This window comes from Rhipicephalus microplus, chromosome 8, assembly GCF_043290135.1.
Source record: "Rhipicephalus microplus isolate Deutch F79 chromosome 8, USDA_Rmic, whole genome shotgun sequence".
Taxonomy (NCBI): Eukaryota; Metazoa; Arthropoda; class Arachnida; order Ixodida; family Ixodidae; genus Rhipicephalus; species Rhipicephalus microplus.
In genome coordinates, this window is record NC_134707.1 from 1536616 (window position 1) to 1557633 (window position 21018).

The 21018-nt window shown below is 45.0% G+C and overlaps 1 protein-coding gene across 5 annotated transcripts in view; it reads right to left on the bottom strand.

Annotated features, from left to right (window-relative positions):
* The window catches only part of Sec10 (Exocyst complex component Sec10), a 408207-nt gene that overhangs the window by 271077 nt on the left and 116112 nt on the right, over positions 1-21018 (bottom strand). For all 5 annotated transcript variants that reach the window (XR_012885431.1, XM_075870759.1, XM_075870760.1 and 2 more), the window contains exons 10-12: positions 13439-13601; positions 4254-4362; positions 725-848 (exon numbers count right to left, since the gene is read on the bottom strand). Coding sequence is in view for 4 of the 5 variants with exons in the window: in XM_075870759.1 (XP_075726874.1) it covers positions 725-848; positions 4254-4362; positions 13439-13601 (396 nt within the window). In the remaining variant the exon portion in view is untranslated. The remainder of the gene's footprint in view (positions 1-724; positions 849-4253; positions 4363-13438; positions 13602-21018) is intronic.

Genomic DNA, 21018 nt, shown 5'->3' on the forward strand with positions numbered 1-21018 from the left:
GTGGAAGAGCTGTAGTCCACCAAGGAACTGTGGTGAAAGGCTGCGGAAAGTCCGGGCAGCCTCACTCGAGTCTTCCAAGATAGACAGCCACATTTCAGGCCTCTTCGCTGACAGCCTCAAAACCAGGCGGCTCTACTGCTTCCATCGCGGTAGCGACGCTGGCTTTCCTGATCTTAGCAGTTTGAAGCACCAGTGCACAGTGACTGCTCATCCTTCGAGAGTTTCCATTACGGCTCGGGTAGCGTGCTACAAGCCTTCTTGTTCAATTTCGTACGTGAACGTGCATATGGGCACCATCGGCGGGTCTCACGCGTGCATCGCATTTCAGCACTCAGCATGTGCCTCGTGCCCTCTTACTCATGACGCTCACAAATTAAGAAAATATTTGAGAGAAAAAAATTACATGGCCTTATTTCTAACAATAACCTTCATAAAAACTAAGTGCGGGGAATGCATGGCCTATCAATTTATTCCCGTGTTCATGGACTATTTATTTACAATAAGTAATTCACCACAAGTGACAATGAAACCACTTCATACAAAATGCTGATGTCAATAAACAGAAGTACACAGCATCCCCCCAACTCATTCAATAGCCACAGAGACCAATGAAAGTAAGCCTCTATATATGCTACGTGTTCACATCATTTATTCCTATCTTTGTGAGCTCTAAAAGTGAACATGAATTGACAGCATATACATGAAGTGCAGAAATAATACTCACAGGAGGAGAGGTGCCACGTTGTTATTAAAAAGCTTCTCAAGAAGCTGGTAAATGGAGTTGCACTGCCTGACCGTGTCAAAGAAATAAATCTCTGGCTCACTCTTTGGTTCAGACACAGGTATGGCTGGTGAGGAGAACAAAACATGTCACATTTGTACGTCTTCCTGTCTATACCAAGAGCTTTAGGTTTTCATACGTTCCTATCAATGAAAGACAGCACAACACTACTATAGACTCTAGCACCTATATGTGATTTTTACTACTATAGAGACTAGCATCCATATGTGATTTTGAAGAAAAGTAAAGCAGAGTCATTATACAAAACCTAAAGGGACCACCTAAGTATATTCCATCAACATGTATTCCATCTACTAAGAAGAGATGAGCTGGGTTGAAGCATTCAGGTACAATATTAGAGGCACTTGTTAAAGGAAGCCATGAAGGTGACCTCCTTTGTGCAACCTTTTAAAGGCTCTTTTTAGTGTTTTTCACCTTTAGAAAACCTCCTTGGTAAACTTGCATACAATGTTTTTTTTATTCACGTTTCATTGTCTGCCTTGTTTTTGTTAAAAACAAGGTCCATGTCTAGTCACCTTTTTTTGCTCATTCGATTTTGCTGTTGATAGCACATCTATGGCCTCGGTCAGCAACTACTGCTTGGTGTCAAAAGTTTTTATGCTTCATTGCCCTGTTTCCACGTGCATGCTGATGCTTTTATTCTTCAGAAAAAAATTTTGCAATAGCCTTGCTCTTTGATTGATGCTGTTGGTACCAAGAGCTGAGCAAGAAAAACTGCACATATATGGCGTGCTTGTGTTACAATGAATAATAGATGGAAATAGCATTCTGTGTGACACTCCAATGTCCTTGTCTTCACTATACCAACCAGCTTGGCCCCAACCTTTATTTCATTCATCACTTAATTCACATGATGTGATGCCTGGCTGTCATTTTATTTTTCTGCCACGCATAAGTTGACATGATTCCTTCCTGTCATGAAGCCAGTATGGGGTCTTTTTGTGAAGGAGTATCAAGCACCAGAATGGCTTCGTGGGCCGCCACGGAGAAGACCCAGTTGAAACCCTGTTCCATCCTGGGTAATTTTTTTCCCCCTTATTTCGCACACCATTTATGAACACCTGTGGTGGCGATAGACAACTACAGTGTCAAAAAACAGCTGCTTTTTAACCTCATAACAGCTTTTGTTGTAGAAAAAAAATCATGAAATGTCCGCGAAGTGAATGATGATGAGTGGGTGAAAGTGGCATTGTTTGCTGTTGCCATAAGTCACCCGTGACATTGACCACTCACGCATGTAAATGACTGACAAAGTGGTGTACAATCACAAAGTTTATTGGTCCCAAATGGTAGTTGTGTTGAGTTGTGAATTTCATTTTGCCTTCACTATTACTGCTTTGTGGCATCGGATCTGGCCTGAAATTGGCAAAGACGAGGCCTGTGCCTGTTCCCTGGTGGTCGTTGGTTGTTTCCAGTTATACAAAATACATTATGGAGTCTCTCGAGGTGTCATAATGCACAAGCCAGTCGTCTGTGATGATTGTAGTCATGATGATCTGTGTCACGTCATGAGTTATGCTGGGTACTTTGCATGTGCTGTGCTGTGATGGCAGAAAGACAATGGGCAACACGTTCGTTCTTCGTCATCAGCATTATCGCCAGCGGCGGCAACGGCGCAACAGAGGACAGGCCTCGTTCATAAGCTCCTTCGCATCTAAAAAAATATTTTGACTGAAATTTATTGAAGGCCTTGTATATGGTTTAACACACTTCCAGAACACGCCGCTGCTATAGAAAATTGTTTGTACAGCAATATTAGTGGCCTACAAACAACAAAGCAAAATGCTAGAGGAATTGAGAAAGGTTTAAAAAATTTAAAATAAATTTGTGACACTTCATTGCAACTTATGGATGCTCAATAGAGCATCCTCAGCACAGATGAATTATACATTTAATTCGACTAGCTTACCGTACCAAAAGGCATGCATACCGTATTTACTTGCATAATGAACCCACCTTTTTTTCAAAAAAGTCGATGCCAGTTTGGGGGAGGGTTCAGTACACGGGAGAAAAAAGTCACGGGTGTTATAACAGTGGAAATTTTGCACGGTGGTTTTGCTGATCCTGGTCTGCGAAATACATGACAAATTTTTTTTGTAGCCTGCAGGTCTTGTTTTCTACCGTAACAAACGCGCATAGACATTGTCGCCCAGCCAGTCAGTTCCCTTGCTCCATTGCATGCTTGATCGACTTTTCAAGTTTAAAACCAGCCGTGTAGATAACGTACCAGCCGTACACGGCATTCGTAGCGGTTGTTCATCTAAGCTCACTACGACAAGCCGGACAACAAAAACGCAGTGTCTGATGGCGGCACACAAACCTTGCGGGAGCACAACACGCCATCACCGCGGTTGCACATTGCATGGCTTCAGAGATGACTGGCATGTGATGTGCACTCTTTAGTGGCATGTTTCTACGCTGCACGCCCGTTGTCGCAGAGGCCATGTGCTTTGTTTTCTGCTTTGCTTTTTTGCCGCTGTGCTTGCGTGACACAGCACTATAAGCACAGAGCTTTTTCCTGCATTCGACAGATGGTGCTATGCCGCAAAAGGCGAAGAATGTTGATACTAAATGGAGGAAGCGAACTCAAAAATAGTCAAGCAAGTATTAAGACAACAGCAGAATACCAAGTCAGAAAGAAACATCGGTTAAGTAGGTGAAGGAAACAGAGAGGGACGTGTGGAATATTGGAATGCTTACGAAATTATCACTGGAGACCTACTGAACTTTCAAGCAGGAAATGGCAAATAAAAAGATCTCCGATAATTCTCGGGGTAGTTCTCTACTGTTCAAGGCCAGAACGGGAGTATTGTGGACCAAGACATACCGAGCCGAATATGAAGGCACATACACATTATGTAGTGCGTGTGGAGAGGAGGAAGAAACAGCTGAACATTTGATAGTATTCTGTAAAGGGCTCTCCTTTATATTCCAAAATAATGGCACGGAATTTTTCAAAGCATTGGGGTTTAGAGACAGGAAGGCAAAATAGCCTTTAAATGGATAACCAGGAGGAGGCTAACTTATTGGTGGCTACAATCAAGGCGCGAGTGAAATTCAATCCACCGACCCTTCATCCATCCATCCATCGCAACTTTTAAATTTAGATTGACATCGTCCAGCATGGTTGTTAAACTATGTTTTGACTTTTATTGCATCATTACTTTGTGATATAATGGCTTGATTAAATGTTTGGATCATCAATGGCACTGGTTATCATACCGAAATAAAATGAAAAGATACATTTAAAAGATTTTTTTTCTTTTTTCAGAGGACCAAGTTCGGGGGTGGGTTCATTATGTGAGTGGGTTCATTACGCGAGTAAATACAGTATATCAACAGCATACAATCTTGATGGGAGTGGCTAATGTGTGTATGATTTAAATGATAGATCTGAGGGGAAAACTGCCCATGAAAAATTGGCAACATCTAAAATGTGCGACAAACTCACCTCTTAGGCCAATCTCCAAAGCATAGTGGATGTGCTCAATGCAAAGGCCGTTCAGCAGTATGTCAAAAATCTGTGCCACGCTTTTTGGCAGCTCCGTAGGCTTGGACAACTGCAGAAATTTGGAGAAGTTGCTCACTCCTGTCCACAAAACTTTAGGCAGCACTTTTCTACACAAACAGTGCACGATACAACAAAGACGCAATTTCAAAGCTGTAAGTGTCTGCCGATTTCTCACACACACAAAAAAAGCACACTGAGAAGAGCAAGTTATAATAGGAATCTTAGCCACGAATATTTTCACTTATCCAATGATAGTTTTAGTGCTGTGTCAGCAGCACAGTCAAGCAAGGTAGTCTATGCAACCATAACACACTGACTTCACTATGACACTGCATGTCAACACAGTCGTTATAACGATGGAGAGAAGTTTACACTTCAGTGCCTGCTGAACTGTGAAATTTCACGTGAGAGACCTCCTGCATTCGAAGATGATGCGTGGATTTTACTGGCACAAGGGCCAATTTTAGCCAGAGAGTGCCAAGCAAATAGTTACACATATCTTCAATGAAATGATGGAAAACTACCGGTAATATGGGTAATAGTGGCCTCATATAAGTCACCATGGATAGTGTAAAGGAAAACTATCAATCGGCGAAGGAACTACACCGAACGCCGTTCCTGGGTTTCAACGTCTTCTTTTTCTGCAGTGCTCCCCTGCACGCATTTATTCCTTCCTATTTTTTTTCTACATACTTCCCCCCCCTCCCCCCCCATAGAACTGCACAAATTGAGCTTGAACCGTTCTTTCACTGGTCTTCTTGAAAGCTTTCCATCTTATGATTTTACTCTGCAAGCTCAGGTTATGTCATCTTAAACCGAGGTCGACGTCTGTGATTAGTCTTAAAGGAGTCCTGCAACACTTTTTGAGCATGGTCAGGAAACGCTGTCTATCCATAGTAGAGGCTCCCGACAATACGTGAGCCAAATATTATAGCGCAGCATGTGACCTGGAATTCACAATAAATTATCAAGGTAAACTAAAAATAGCTTTCTCTTCTCTCAACAAATCACGGAAAATAATCCCAGCAAGACCATCTATCAGCCATTGGCTGATTTGAACATGGCGCGCTCGGCTGTTACAGAGGTCGCCGTGAGAGGCCGTCACTTGTCCACGCGTGTGCACGCGATTACACTGAAAAAAAAAAACACGTATTCTAAAAAAAGAAAAAGAAAAAAAGCTCAAGGTCACGAGGTGCGAGTGACATTTTTTGTTTGCCCCTCCCATCCCTCCCTGCTCAGCTTCCAGCCCTCTCGTAGGGACGAGAGAAGAGAGAATGTGATTGCAGCGTGTGACAAATCTTTGTAACTCTGCTCGTACTGAACAAATTCTTAAACTTTTGCGGCATTCAATTTGTGAGGTAATTTGCTTTTCCAGTGAATTAATTCTATGGTTACTCAAAAAAAAGTGTTTCAGGGCCCCTTTAAGAGCCAAGCACTCCTGCAAGTGTCAAGTTCCTCGAAAATCACTGCACCATATACTTGGAGACTGCTGCTGCAGAGTGCAGTCAAAGTGAACCACCCGTAGTTTTGGTTAGTGCTCTTCCTTATATTAGATCAGCCTGTGATCCACCTGTTCCTGATGGTATCTTAGGTTCTTGCTGTCAGGTCGAGTGGCCCAAGGGCTTCGAGCTTCGTAGTCGTTCCGACTCGGAGAAGGCTGGGATAAACGGCCAAAAGGAAATTGCACTGGAAACATCGGAGAGGGCTTTTCGACGTCCGTGTGCATGTAGGTGAGCTGTCTTGATTTGGCACTTGCCTTTACTTCCAGTTGCACTTTCTCCATTTTTTCACGGTTGTGCTTGCTATTTCCAAGTGCCCTGAGCAATGAAGACATGCCTTTTCTAGCAAATCTGCCCCACAAACCACCCAACCAATGGGCTCCACGTGAAATAAACTTCGAATGTCCTTAATGCGTCGATGATGTGAATGGAGAGCTTGCTTTGATGCTCCTCTCTGCCTTGTAGTTCGCTATTTTATCAAAGTGGTAGCTGAAGGCTAGTATACCTTGTGTGGGTGAAAAAGCGTAAAACACGACTTAAAGTTGCCCAGCCAGAGATTCTTCACTTAGAACTTCTTGATGCGACGCATAATAGTTTGCTCGCTCTACCGTAGCATTCTCAGGTAACATATCAGCTCGCCCCACGCATTGCTGGACGACTGGGCCGTATCGCTCCGATAACCCTTTCATCCGTAGTCTTTCTTTTCCAGTCTTTATGGATGTGTCAGGTTGGCATCACTGTTATTTCCGAGTAGCTGTTTCTGATCTTCCTTCACAGTGATTAAGTGTCTCCCTTACCTCTCAACAATTGTCCTTTAGAAGTCCGCAATCCACTCATGTAAGTGCGGCTCACCAGGATCTGCGATGGCTGCTGCTTCAAGCTTCCGGAATGATTGGTGAATATGTGAGACTGTGTCATTGCCACTGATCGCTTCTACTCACAGAACAGAGAGCGTGATCTTAGTGTGGTAGTCAAGTGAGCCACTTTGACAACTGGGCCCTTGCAGTGTCCATCCAAACACTGTGTTGACTGCGACCAATCCTGGAATATCTGTACTCCTTATGACTCCTCCTGTAATAACCTTCCACAGATGGTCAGCTCCAATCAACAAGCTGATGCCAGTCTCAGTCTCAAGAAAACTCTTTTCATCTGCAATAACTTTCCCTTCATGACGCAACTTCTGTATGAGGTAGCCATCACTTGTTGGCGAAATAATGTCACAGATAACCGGTACGACAGAGGCCCGAATGATGTGGATTTAAGAATGGTGTTGGCTTCACAAGGAAACTTTAACCAATTTTCGTTTTTCTGTAGAATTTGGGAAAACACTGCCAAACATGGTAAATAAAACTCTAGTTTCTTCCCATAGACTAAGTTGCACTTTTCCAGCTATAAAAACCGTGATGGAGGAGGCGTTTTGCGTCTCTGGCAATCTCTACATGTCTTCACATAATGCTGTACGGCATCCAGTAAAATTGGCCAGTAGTACTTGGTACGAATGCGAGCCAATGTTCTACTCACTTTGAGGTGTCCTGCTGCTGGGTCATCGTGGCAGGCTTACAGGATTTCGGATCGCAAGGCCGAAGGAACTACAAGTAGGAATTTCTCTCTGCTGTGCTCGAAGTTTTTCTTGTATAGAACGTTGTTCTTCATCAGGTACAACGACAATCCCCAGATGAAAACTTGAAGAACACGCATGGGTTGCCCTTCCAGATGCTTGATCAGCTGAAACAACTCCGCATCAGATTGTTGATATTCAGTCACGTCAGCGGGGCTGACCGCTCCAAGAAATGGAAAGTCGTCTCCATCTTCCACAGGTGCAGATTCCACTTGTGCGCATGACAGGCAATCAACATCGCTGTGCTTGTGACCCGACTTGTACACGACTGTTATGTCATATTAATGCAACTGGAGGCTCTATCTAGCAAGCCGCGCAAAAGGGTCCTTTAGGAATGAACTGTACTAAAGTGCTTATTTGGGCCGGTTGGTACATGGTCAACGAAGTGAAAAAACAGCGCGTAACACAGGACATAGGACAGAGAAGAGACGGACGAGGCGCTGACTTACAACCAAAAATTTATTTCGTACAGGGGTGTATATATAGCACACGAAACTTGAAAAAAGAGGGAGAGAAGTCGAGTGACATGAAAGAGTAACGCGTGTGTGATAAAAAACACGCAATCAAGTTTGTTGAATGTTGTTTTTGTGCCATTTATGAAATTCCCCTCTCTTGCGGCCGCTGTTACATCGGGCATTCTGGCCGCTGTATAAATGACCGCCTCAGGGAACACCGCAATCTAATGCGGGGTTCTGTTGGCAGCCACTTAGCTGCGCACAGCTCCATTTGTGGATGCCGTGCATTGTTTGACAAATGCAAGATACTTCGACGCTACAGAGATAAAAGGACACGTGAGATTTATGAGGCATTCTGCATAATCAAGAAAGGCGATATGTGTGTCAGTGCACCTTCGATAACGCTCCTCACCAGGGAATTGGCGTATTTGACAAGCGAATGATTGCGCAATCACAGTTTATTTGTTATACGCATACAATCATAACAAAAATTACTCTTTCATGTCACTCGACTTCTCTCCCTCTTTTTTCAAGTTTCGTGTGCTATATATACACCCCTGTACGAAATAAATTTTTGGTTGTAAGTCAGCGCCTCGTCCGTCTCTTCTCTGTCCTATGTCCTGTGTTACGCGCTGTTTTTTCACTTCGTTGGTCCTTTAGGGCTGCGAGCCAGCACGGTAAGTGATGGTTGCTCACTACTCGAAATGGTCTACTATATAAGTACGATCGCAATTTTTGTATGGCCCATATTACTGCCAAACATTCTCTTTCCATCGCAGAATAATTCATTTCAGCTCTCGAAAGAGTGCGACTAGCATATGCGATTACTCGTTCCTTTTCGTTTTGCAGCTGCATGAGAGGACGGCGCCTAGTCCCAAATTGCTTGGGTCCTTGTGACTTCGCCTTCTTCGTAGAAATGTGCAAGGACGAGATGCTTTAGGAGTCCCCGTCGTAGCTCATTGAACGAGTCTTCTTGCTCGCTTGTCTAGGTGAAAGGCGTGTCTTCTTTCGTCAGTCTGGTTAGTGGCTCCACAATTTTCGAAAAATCTTTGCTGAATCTTCCGTAATAGGCGCAAAGTCCTAAGAATCATCTCACAACCTTTTTATCCGTCGGTATAGGAAACTTTTCTACAGCTGCTGTCTTTTCGGGGTCAGGTCGAATGCCTTCAGAACTAACCACATGACCAATGAAAAGCAGTTCATGAAAACCAAAATGACGCTTTTGGGGTTTTATCGTCAGCCCTGCTGAACTAATCACTACGAGCACAGTCCATAGTCGTTCCACATGCTGATCGAAGGTGGCCAAAAAAATCACGACGTCCTCGTGATCGAAGGTGGCCAAAAAAATCACGACGTCCTCGAGATAAAGAAGGCAGGACTGCCATTTTAACCCGGACAGCACAGTGTTCATCATCCACTGAAATGTGGCGGGTGCGGAACACACGCAAAGTGGGAGTACCTTGAACTCGTATAACCCATCTGTGGTGACAAAAGCAGTTTTCTCGCTATCCTGTTCGTCCACCTCTATCTGCCAGTATCCGCTCTTGAGGTCTAGAGAGGAAAAGAATTTCGAGTCTCATAATCTGTCAAGGATGTCATCAATCCTTGCAAGTGGATAGACATCCCGCTCTGCGACGACGTTCAATTTTCGGTAGTCAACGCAAAAGCGCAGTCTGATCCCTTTTTCTTTACCAGCACTACAGGTAAGGTCCATGAGCTGGCCGATGGTTGAATTACGTTGTCTCTAATTATTTCTTTAACTTGGCGTCTCATGACTTCTCTCTCTTTTGGTGACACTCGGTACAGATGCTGGCAAATAAGACTAACAGATTCATCGATTATGATGCCATGTCTGGTGATGAATGTTCTTTGCACTTTCGATGGCGTGGGAAAACACCAGACGTACTCCCATATAAGGCTCTCTATTTTCTGTTTCTGGTTTGGTGATAGGGCTGCTTCGATGTGGATAGATGCGAGTATGGAATCTATGCCGTCAGGGTGTAGTGGTGCGGTCTCAGAATTCAAATCTATAATCGGAACGTAATCGTGCAGGTGACCAACAACAGTTCCCTTCACAAGATGTTGCACCTCATTTCGAAAATTCGTCGGGAAGACATTGGCACACCCATCGCACAGTCGTGCAATACCTTTTGCTGTACAGATCCCTTTCTCGAGTAATAGCCCAGTATTGCTTTCTGCCATTCCTTCATAGTCGTTGTATACATTGCTTATTATGGTGACAACGATGATGGATCTTGGAGGTACTGTTACATCGTCGCCTGCAAACTGGAGAGCATCGAATCATTTTTCACGCTCAAATGTCACGATGGCGTGTTTCCTCGAGAACGAGATGCACATTTTCCGCAAGTTGGCCTGCAAAAAGTCCATTCCAATAATTACACCTCTTGAACACTCCGATAGGTCAATGAAACTGGCGACGTAGGAGAGCCGTGTGTTCTGACTAAGAGGTACACATGCCTGCTGGATCGATAAAGTGTCCCCCGGCGGCTCGCACTTGCAGTCGTAACCAAGGAATCAGCACTTTTTTCAGCGTTCTGGCAAGTCCCCTGCTCATGACGAAATAGTCTGCGCCTGTGTCTACCGAAGCATTTGTTTCGTAGCAGTCTATAAGTATGTATCAACAAATCAGAAGCGACGTTGCTGTTTCCGCACGTAGTCTCGTGTCCAACATCACATTTCTAAATCGCACTGCAGGTCATTTTTTTTTACGTCGGCAGTGGCCTTGCCTCCACAGGTCGCCATTTCTAGTTTTCTCGAAGCAAGCTTTGGGGAAGTCACCTTGGAGAATTCGAAAATGGGCGTGGATTCTGTGACCGATACCTCAGTGGCGCTGTCGACCGAGACTGATGCTGCTGCGAGGAGTGAGTATTTTGAGGCGTTTACAAGTACTCCTCAATTTCAAAATGTCGTTCCCCAATCCTCGGACAAGCAGCGTTAATGGGAAAACCCCGAAGTGCAGCTCAGCGATATTCACACATCCGGTAAAGATGGCCAGCTTCACCGCAGTGATAACAAAGTGGAATTTGATCAGGAGTGCGCCATATATCAGCTTTTCAAATACTCGTCTCGGCTGGCGACGACGTGAATCGAGGTTTCGTCAGATGGGTGGTTGCTGCAGCGCAATAGGGTCCAGGGGCGACGAAAGGAGGCACAGGGGCGCCTCTCCGCACTTCGGCGTACAAGACTGCGGGCTGCATCAAAGCCAACGCTTGAAGCGGCTGTGCTTGTGGCTGCTGCTCACGAACTGCCTGTCTCACTTCCTCCGAACAACTTCCGCTAACGACGAGACCATTGAGGGGTTGCCGTTGAGCTTCTGGAGCTCTTCTCAAACCACCGGTCGAATGAGCTCTCGTAACACGTCGATGCCATTCCAAGAAGACTTCTGACACCGCGTCTACAGATGCGACGTTCACATCCCGATTGTAATGCCTTGCTTGCTGTTGCACAGTCTTTCAAAGCGCTGTCGTTTGGTGTGAAATTCGCCGACGTTCTGCGGGGGGGCATCGGAGCAAACCAGCAAAAATCTCCTGCTTCACCCCAGGCATCAGGTGCTGAAATTTCTTGTCCTCACTCATATATTGATCAGACCGGCAAAATAAGTGGCACGTGTCTTCGACATACATTGCGACGCTTTCATTGTTGCACTGGTTTCTTGCTTGCAAGGCAGCTTCAGCTCTTTTCTTGTGGTCTGTGCTCGGGTATGTGGTTAGTAGCTCGCATCATTCCTAGACTGAATGGCACCTTCATGGTCTTCGAACCCCGTTCGTGCGCTGTCCTGCAAAGCGAAATAGACGCAGCAGAGCTTCTGTTCTTATCCATTGCAGTTGGCGACGTGCTCAAAACCCTCCAGCCAATCCTCGGCGTCTTCATGAGGATCGCCATGAAAAGGGTCGGGCGTCCATGGCTCGTCGACAACGACGTGCGTGGCAGCAACTGGAGACGACACGACGTGCGTGGCAGCGGTTGGAGACGACATTTCAGTACTCTCACCGGAGACAGCTGGAGACACTCTAGGCTCTGGTGGCAGGGGAAATTCCGGCGGCTCACCCCGCAGACGACAGCTGGTGCGCTGATGAACTGGCATGAGCTCGGTTGATTCGAGTGGTTGTGGTTCAGGGCTGCTTCCTCGAAGTCCAACTGGGTTTGAGATCATTACCCAGCTCCTCCACCAGAATTGTTACGCACAACTCAGATAGTTTAAGAATAACTATTAAATTTGGGCTAACTTGTGCCCCAAAGTAAAGGAAAATGTAGCAGGGTTTATAACAGGCAAGCCGAAAAAAGGAATCAATTTCTGAGAAGACCTCGAGGGGTGCCCCACTTTTTTTTCGTCAAAATATCGTGCTGAGGAGGCGCGCCGTCACGGCCTTTTCTTGTCTCATCATCGAGCTGCTGGTCTCTTGTGGGGTGCACAAACTTGCACGCATAGTTTGAATACCGTGTCTGTCTTGCGTAAATATACACTTCGAAAAACATTTTTTAATTGGGTCACATGCATGACATGTAAAGGTGGCTTTTTTTTTTTTTTTGTAGACACTGATCTCCTCTAACTCTTGTTGAAATTGGCCCAGCAAATTAATTTATAGCACATTTTGCACCCCTCGAACATATTACGTTGTTTCTACACTGTCACCACAGTTTTGGTGTTTCCTGCTTAGATGCTAGTTTTGCTCCAAACAAAGGCCCCAGGTTGTACATTGATTGTGGAGCATCTTGGAAACTACTTGTTTCATCAACGAGGTAATTACATTTTTAGAATCTGCACATCCGAATACACAAATTGAGAAAACTTCATACAGATCTATTCATAAATAAAAAGTTGCCAGTTAAGTGTAGCCTATTCCCCTTTTAATACCTTGCCATGCCCCCAGCGGCAGCGATGACGACGCTCATTTTAGACGTAGTGACGGGTACGGTAACATGATAAGAGATATTGGCCAAGTTCTTGCAGCAACGATGAAATTTGCTTAGTGCCCGACGATGCAGCCAGCACTACGTTCAGCACTACGCCCCTCAAGCGTTTGGGCATTGACTGTATCGTGATGCCATGCGTTATGAGATTTCCCCTAACTGTGAAACAGACTGTGCATTTTAGTGTCATATTACGAGTATCTCTTCTTCAAGAACTAATCAGCATGTTTGCTGCCATATACTGGCCCACTACATAATGGATGCCACATTTACATAGTAAAAAAAGGTGTGATTTTTGAAAAGGCGGTGCTGTCTAAGAAATTCAAATAAAAAGAAGACAGTCTTTCAATGAAAATAACTGTATTTTACCTACGACTTCCCGCAAATGTTTGAGTCTCATAATAAATAGAACAGCATTTATTCCAGTAAGGCAAATGAGATGACCATCAGTAAGCTGATGTGGTAGCAGACACTGCTTCATTCTGTAGCTTCCACAGTGTTGTCAAGAAAAGTTGTAGGTGAGTATATATACGTGCCAAAGTTTTAAGCCCCAGAAAGTAACCAGAAAACCAAAAATGGCCCGAGCAGAGGATAAACGCAGAGAGGCGGAGAGATACAGACCAGCTGGCATCGTTGGAAAGCCAGTTTGCTCTCCTGGAGGAGATTGATGGCTACTTCTTCCGAGAGGAACGTCTCACCACCAAAGTTCTCCACTGTTGGAGCAATGTTGATGTTAGAACGGGCACCAAGCTTCGCCTGAAGGTCACGACGGAGGTCATGAATTCTGCAAACAAAGTATTCATGACTGCATGGGGCAACAACTTATACAAAAAGGATTGATCTGTATGGCACGTTTTGTTCTAAAGATGGCAAGTGTGCAGCTGCAGGGCAAACATTCATCACAGTATATTAAAATTTATGCATTAAACGGCTGTATGCATTAAGGTGAAAATGATGAATTACAATGTTCATGCTGTATGTACTCTGAGCATTGCTGTCAAATCTAGCTCTGTTGTGCCAGAAAGCACCCTTACAAAAGCGAAAGGAATGAGAAAAAATAGGTAGCCAATGACGAAAAGACCAATCGTAGTGTTTTACATGCATAAAGTGGCTTTTATGGTTGAGCACTGGAAGTTGTTGCATGCCTAGTAAAGAGCATTTTGCCCTAAGAAGTTTTCTCATCCATCTAATAAAAGCTGCGAAAACTGCTGTTTTGAAGTGGCACGAAATTACATTCGAGGAGGCAAGCTTTGAAACTACATATGTTGCGTTAATTAATTATCGCAGTATACATGATATTGTGGGCGACGTCAGAGCAGAGGCAAGAGGCGTCTACATAAAAAAGCGACATCACATCACTACCGACTACATAGGCCCATTCCTCCTCGTACGTCATCCCTTCATTTTCTGGGCACACGCCCGCGAAAAGGGCAAGCAGCATTCAGTTTGAAATTTGACCCATTTCCGCAGCGCACAGCATTCAAATCTTGGCAGATGTGATCGTGAATGCCCAGTGTATGCATTGTGTGTGTCAGCTTAAAATCCTCAGACCTGGTGATGGGCCATTGAAGAGCATGGCCAATAGAAATGCACAAGGGTTGAAATTCTGCCTCCCTGGTAAAACAGAGGTAACACAAGAATGAGAAGGAAGAAAGAGCCCTAACTTTAAAGAGAAAAAAGAAACTTAGAGTACACGCCCTATTGATTCTTTTGTTACTTTGCGCTAAAAATAACAGGTAAAAGGTGCCTCTGGTGCTTTTTGCACCATGCCAGGACTGTGCCCTCACATGTCTAAATTGCCTAAGTACTCCCCTGTGAAAAGAAAGCCTGCTCAGTTGGCATAGTGTATGAAATCCTGCTTAACTGCAGTTAGGTTCAAACTGGCCAAAAAGGCCGACACAACAGAGTTAGAACATTTGAATTTTCGCCAAATTTGTCTTGTGCATTGCAATAATGCAGTTTTGCAGAGTTGCCATTCTAGGCAAGAGCAAAGGTGTACGTGTATCAACAGAAGCTTACCACATCAAAGAGAACAAAGACGCGCATTTTGGTGATACCTCTGCGGTGCTGGAAGCTAACGAATAAAATTTTTGAAACTTATGTTTTAGCTTAAGAAGACTGAAATTATGCTTATCGTTCTGTATTGAGTAAACATTTTCTGAACAAGTGGTAAAATGAACTGGCTTTATTTTTTCGTACATCTATCTTATATCTCAGGTGCCGTGTGTACAATTGTATATATACACTTAAGAGACGCCTCATGAATTCTTCTGACGAAACGCAATGTGCACATTCATCCCGAGTAGACAAACAATGGTCATCTAACTTGATTGTGCTGCATCTTGCTGCATAGGACCATTTTGCCGGAGATACTATCATGCTCTACAATCCTTCGATGTGTGCCATTCTTGGATCAACGTCAAAGAGTTTATTTTTTTTTCTCGAAGTGGGTATAACCAAAGACAAACTGTACATATCTGATTCTTTTTATGCAAAGATTGAACTGACATATTACAAGATAATTAGTTAATCAAATGCCACATAACATTAATTACTAAAACTCACACTAAACACATTTCTTCATTTTCTTTTTAGGGACAAAGCGCTCCTTATGGCGTGGGTCTGTCCATCCCTTGTATGTATGTATGTATGTATGTATGTATGTATGTATGTATGTATGTATGTATGTATGTATGTATGTATGTATGTATGTATGTATGTATGTGTGTGTGTATGTATGTGTGTGTGTATGTATGTATGTGTGTATGTATTTATGTATGTATGTATGTATGTATGTATGTATGTATGTATGTATGTATGTATGTATGTATGTATGTATGTATGTATGTACGACCTAAGTACGTAGCCACCGGTGGCATATATCCACTCTAAAGTGGGCATGTGCCACAGGGGTTGCGAGATGGGAGTTGACAGTATTTGAAGTGTTCAATAGATGGACGCACTGACGGACAGCAGACAGACAGACTAACAGACAGACGGACGGATGAATGGACGCACGAACAGACGGACTCACGGACTGACGCACGGATAGACCGACGGACGCACGGACTGTCGCGCGGACGGACGGAAGCAAAAACAAATGGACGGACAGAAGCACAGACGGGCTGATGGACCCTTCGCCCCACTCATGATCATTCATTCCGTGGATATGCTACGATATTTTTTGAATTACAACATGGAGTGCCTTGCAACCATGTCATGCGAATTTGATTCATTCGCTGACACTGCATCACGATTATTGGGGACAAGCTACGGCAGTGATGCCATGGCAATGGGCAGCTTGTTACTATTTAATGAGACATGCTTCCTGCCGACAGTTCATGACACACTTGCAAGATGCAGCAGTTGTTTACGGCAATTTTAGAGCATGTGAGAGAATGTGGTTTGTATGCATTCGCTATGCAAGGTGTTTCAAGAAATGTGCCCGAAAATTCATAGAAGTATGAGAAATGCGACATTTGCTTGCAGTCTTCGTTGAAGGAGCCCATGGCAGTCCTACAGTGCAGCCAAAGTTGCTAGAAAACAAAGAAGTAGCACCATCTCGTGGCATCTGTGTAAAAAGAAGATACCGGAGCCTGGCCAGTTCCACCACTGGAATATATTCTAGTCCACTATAATGGTTACAGCTCAGGCTGCTTAGGATGTAGATTGGATTAGAGTGACCTGTAATTATTGACTTAATTATTTAGGATATGAATTTGATTGGGTCTGATGCCACATGGATTGCGGTATTTACTATTGATTTCCATCCCCACCTAAATTGCACACATCTAATATATACTTCTCAGGAAAAAAAAAAACACTACTACTCACGTATTCTGTGCACCTTACATTGAACAATGACTAACATTGTCACATGAACGGAGTCTTACTGCATAATTTACTTTTTTCATTCTTTTTTTTTTTTCATGATGAGCACATACATGTTGATGTTTTATTTCTCTGGGCTCTAACGCTTACAGTTTGACAAAGTCCTCAGATACCTGCAATGAAATCTAGGGGTAGCGTTTAAAGCGATGATGTTTGAACATGTGCTGGCAAGAAGAAATCTGTCAGGGCGCAACAACTCCTTCGATTTCACAGATTTATCACATATGCCAGCGGGTTGCCTTCGTTTGTGTACTCTTTTGAAGTAATAACCGTAAAAACTAATCACGGCTTTATTAATGTCATTTCAAGAAACTGAGATGACAAACTTAGATAAAGCTACCCAACTCTACCCTTGAAACATGAGCTAGCAGCAATAAGTGCATTGCGTAGGACGTTTGCCGTTGCATCGCCAATAATATTGTGACGTGTTGCGGCTAGTTTCGGCTATCTCTATGAGGGGTAGTGCGAAAAAGAGGAGGACGACGTGTTTGGTGTGCGAAAATACACAACGGCTGCCATCTTGACTGCTGGACAATTTTTCTACTCTAAAGTAGTAAATACATTCGCAACATTTTGGTGGAGGTGCCGGGTACGAGGCAAAACGGAACTTCGCAGAAGACATGCTCTTGACTGCCAGAATATGTCAACAGAAACCAATACTGCCAGTCTTGATTCTGCTGCTACTCCGGCGCAGGCTGCAGCCAGTCAACTCTGGCAACTTCTGCGGCACCGACCACGTTGACGCTGAAAACTGCATTTCGAAGTTCGAGCGGTTAGCAGTGATCTACCGGTGGGACCCAACGATGATGCTTGCCAACGCTGGCTTTTATCTCTGCGGAACAACAGGCACGTGGTTCAAGGCTCATGAAGCTGGCATAACTAGCTGGGATGCTTGCAAACAGAAGCTTCGTGATCTATTTGGTAAGACGTCGGACGCCAGCGGGCCACTCCTAAAGAACTCTCTTGTCGGGCACAAACTATGAATGAATCCTATGTCACTTACATCCTTGACATTCTCGCCCTTTGCTGTCGTGTCGACCCCAACAGGACAGACGAAGACAAAGTAAGCCATTTGCTCAAAGGCGTCCCGGATGATGCTTTCAACTTACTTGTGTCTAAGGATTGTTAGACCAATGACAACATTATCAAAGAGTACCGTCAATTTGAAGAGCTGAAGAGTTGCCAAATCGCCAAGAATTTCATGGGACTTCCGAACACTGCCGGTACTTCATCTTGGGGGACCTTCAGCTGCCATAACGCTTTCTCCTGCACCAGAAAGATTCCGGCACTATCGTGATCCTGCTCAGCGGAGAACGCAGGACGACAAGCCGATTTGTTTTCATCTCCATGGTGTAGGACACATCTCTCGCTTCTGTCGTGCTCACACCTATCCCCCTCGGTCGTTGTCTGGCTGTCGACGTGATGACAACCATCGGCCCCTGCAGTATGGCACTTGTGATGATGTACCATACAATGGCGCTCCTGCAACATCCGTCCGCCGTTCCTGCCGTTCGCCGTCCCCGCATAACCATCGCTCCAGGTCACCTTCGCACCGTCGCTATTTGTCGCCCCGCCCTACTAGTAGGATGCTCTTCCTCTGAAAACTGAGCAATGCAGCTCCTGGAGGTGATGCCGCATTGAACTCCCGACTTGAAAACCCTCTGCTGACCCTTACTACGGACCAGAACCTGCTCGATGTAGAAGTGGATGGCGTTCCCTTTACTGCCCTCATTGACACCGGCACACTTATAGGTGTGCACCAACTAGCCCAAGCTGCCACACTTCCCCTTAAGATATTGGTGAATATTTGCTTGCTTATTTGTGTAGCTTCTACAATTCCATTGCCAAATCATGTAGGCGTGGTTTCTAGCTATGATGAGATGCAGGGGGTGAAATGTCGCCGGCTTTATCACACTGAATGCCGACGAGGAAGGTTGCTTTATAGTCGCAATAGGGTCTAATCCGCTAGGTGGCAAAGGGGTTACTCTAGCCTCTACAGCGATGAGTCGCAGTTATAGGTGTTCGTTTTGTTGCTGGGTAATTTTAGTTATATTCTTACACGGTCAGTAAGAGCAGAGATCAGTCGGAATGAGTTGCTCATCGACTCATTTAATTCTTTGACTGATTGCTGAATTTCCTTCGGGACTTCAGGTCTCGGGCGTCACGCGTGTGGGTTTGTCTTCACTGGCTTGGGTTTCAGCTCTGCGTTTGGGAGGTGGTGGTGTTGTACCTTCCTCCATTTTTTCAGAGATTGTAACAGCTAAGAGCTGTGGCACTAGTGGTGGGGCATGTTCCGTTCGTTCATAACCGTGTAACTCCTCCTTGAGGGTCCTGTTTTCCTATCCTAAAGCTGTCATTTTCAGGTTGCACTGAGCTGACATCTGTTTTAGCTGTGCTATTTCAGTCTCTAATTTATCGAGTTTGCCTTGAGAAGCGGCCTCCTCAGACCCCGAGTGCGCCCCCTTGACTACGTCTGCCCAGCTCACTTTGAAGGTTGCGCCAGGTCCAGGCATACGGCTCCGAGATGTTGACTGCGGCTGGGAGCGAGGCTGGGAGTGAAACCGCGACTGCGACCGCGACCTAGACCTCGACCAGGCTTTCTTTCCAGGCTTCTGGGTAGGAGTAGTATCCTGCTGCTCGAGGCTGTTGCCGACAGGCGTTGGCTTCGTCGGATAGTCTTTATATTGTTGTTATTGTCACTCCCATCGCCGGCGTTTCACCAGGTACGGCGTCTTGTAACGTGCCCTGCACGCCTTCTCAGCCGTCTGGTGGTCGCCGCCACATAGTTGACAAGTGGGCTTGCATTGGTGATCTTGCAGTGGGTAAGCCTAACCACAGCCACGGCCCACGTGGTCTTTCGGGTTTGGGCATACGTCTGCGTAGTGCCAAGGCGACGGCACTGATAACACGTGTCTATCTGCTTGCGTTAAAGAGAGCACCTCAACATTGCTTCACCGTATCGAACGTATGTTGGGACGCGAAGACCAGCGAACAGTATGATCATCGTCATTGTGTTGCTAAGGCGTTTTGTAGCGATGGCTGTGAGGTTCTTTGTCGTAATCACATTAGCCATATTATCTTGAGCGGTATCTTCACACGGGATATCACGTATCACTTCTTTTGACATACCGTCTGGTGCTGCTTCGTATGCACTGGTATTGTACATCTTGTTGCTAACCACAATGCGAGAGATTTTCTGGTATCTATCAGCATTCGCCTCGATGGGTGTGCTCACAACAATAATATTTCGCTGCAAATTTGGGCATATTGTGTCCTCAAAATGGGTTTCTCTTGGAATTTCAGCGGCGTGATAAATGCTAGTCGCCAGTCGGGCAACTCCATGATCGGCAAGTCGAAGGCCGCCTCTAGGTCGGATGATAATCTTGACGCCTCGGGGCAGTGGAGGCATCCAGCTTAATCTTGTTACTTGACACACGTTGCTCACGCTGTTTCTTGCTGTTATTCGCTCGTTGAAAAACCGCACCGGGCTCCACGGATTGCCCGCGGGTCTTCTTTGATCCTACAGCGCTCCATCCTGTGCTTTCTTCAAATTCTTCACAGGAAGGGGTTCTCCCTCCACAGAGACCTCCATTTGTCCTCAGAAAGTCAGACGCGTCAAACACGCCGATTGGCGTTTCTTGGTGTCCGCAGAGCTAGGCAGACCTTACGCAGCAGCGTCTCTGGCAGCTGCGCTGCCGGTGGCTTGGCAGGCATTAGGCGTAGCTCTCCCGCCAGCGGGGTTGACGAGAAAGCGTCGGTAAAGGTGTCAAAATTCAAGTCACCACCTGGAACTCGGTGCCGGGCAATTCCTGATGACAAGCTGAATACGCAGGTACCAAAGTCTTGTGGGATTCCAGGCGATTTCTGCTGCAAAACATTCGTTGAAACCGGAGCTGACACGACGCGCATCCACTCGCTCTTACGAGAGCTTTCATAGAAAGGACTCCAATTATTTTATTTGCTGAGAAAGCTTATCTCCACTAATTATAAAGTTACTTATCTTAATTTCCTTCATCACTACCTGTAATTGATGTCTCCACTAAACCAAACCTGCTTGCTGTCACAGAAAAAGTAATTATGAAGGATTTGAGCAAATAGCTCATTCCCCTTATTTTTGAGGATTGAAGGCATTTCATGAAATACCCTGTGCTATGCATGACGCTATTTACAAGTGATGCCCTCTTCTATGTCCTTCTGTGGTGGCCATGCATAGTGTATTGTCCAGTAAGCCCGCAAATACTAGCCAAGCAACAAGCCTAAATGAAGAAAAAAGAAATGACAAACTGTTAACACAAGAATTAAAAGCGGTA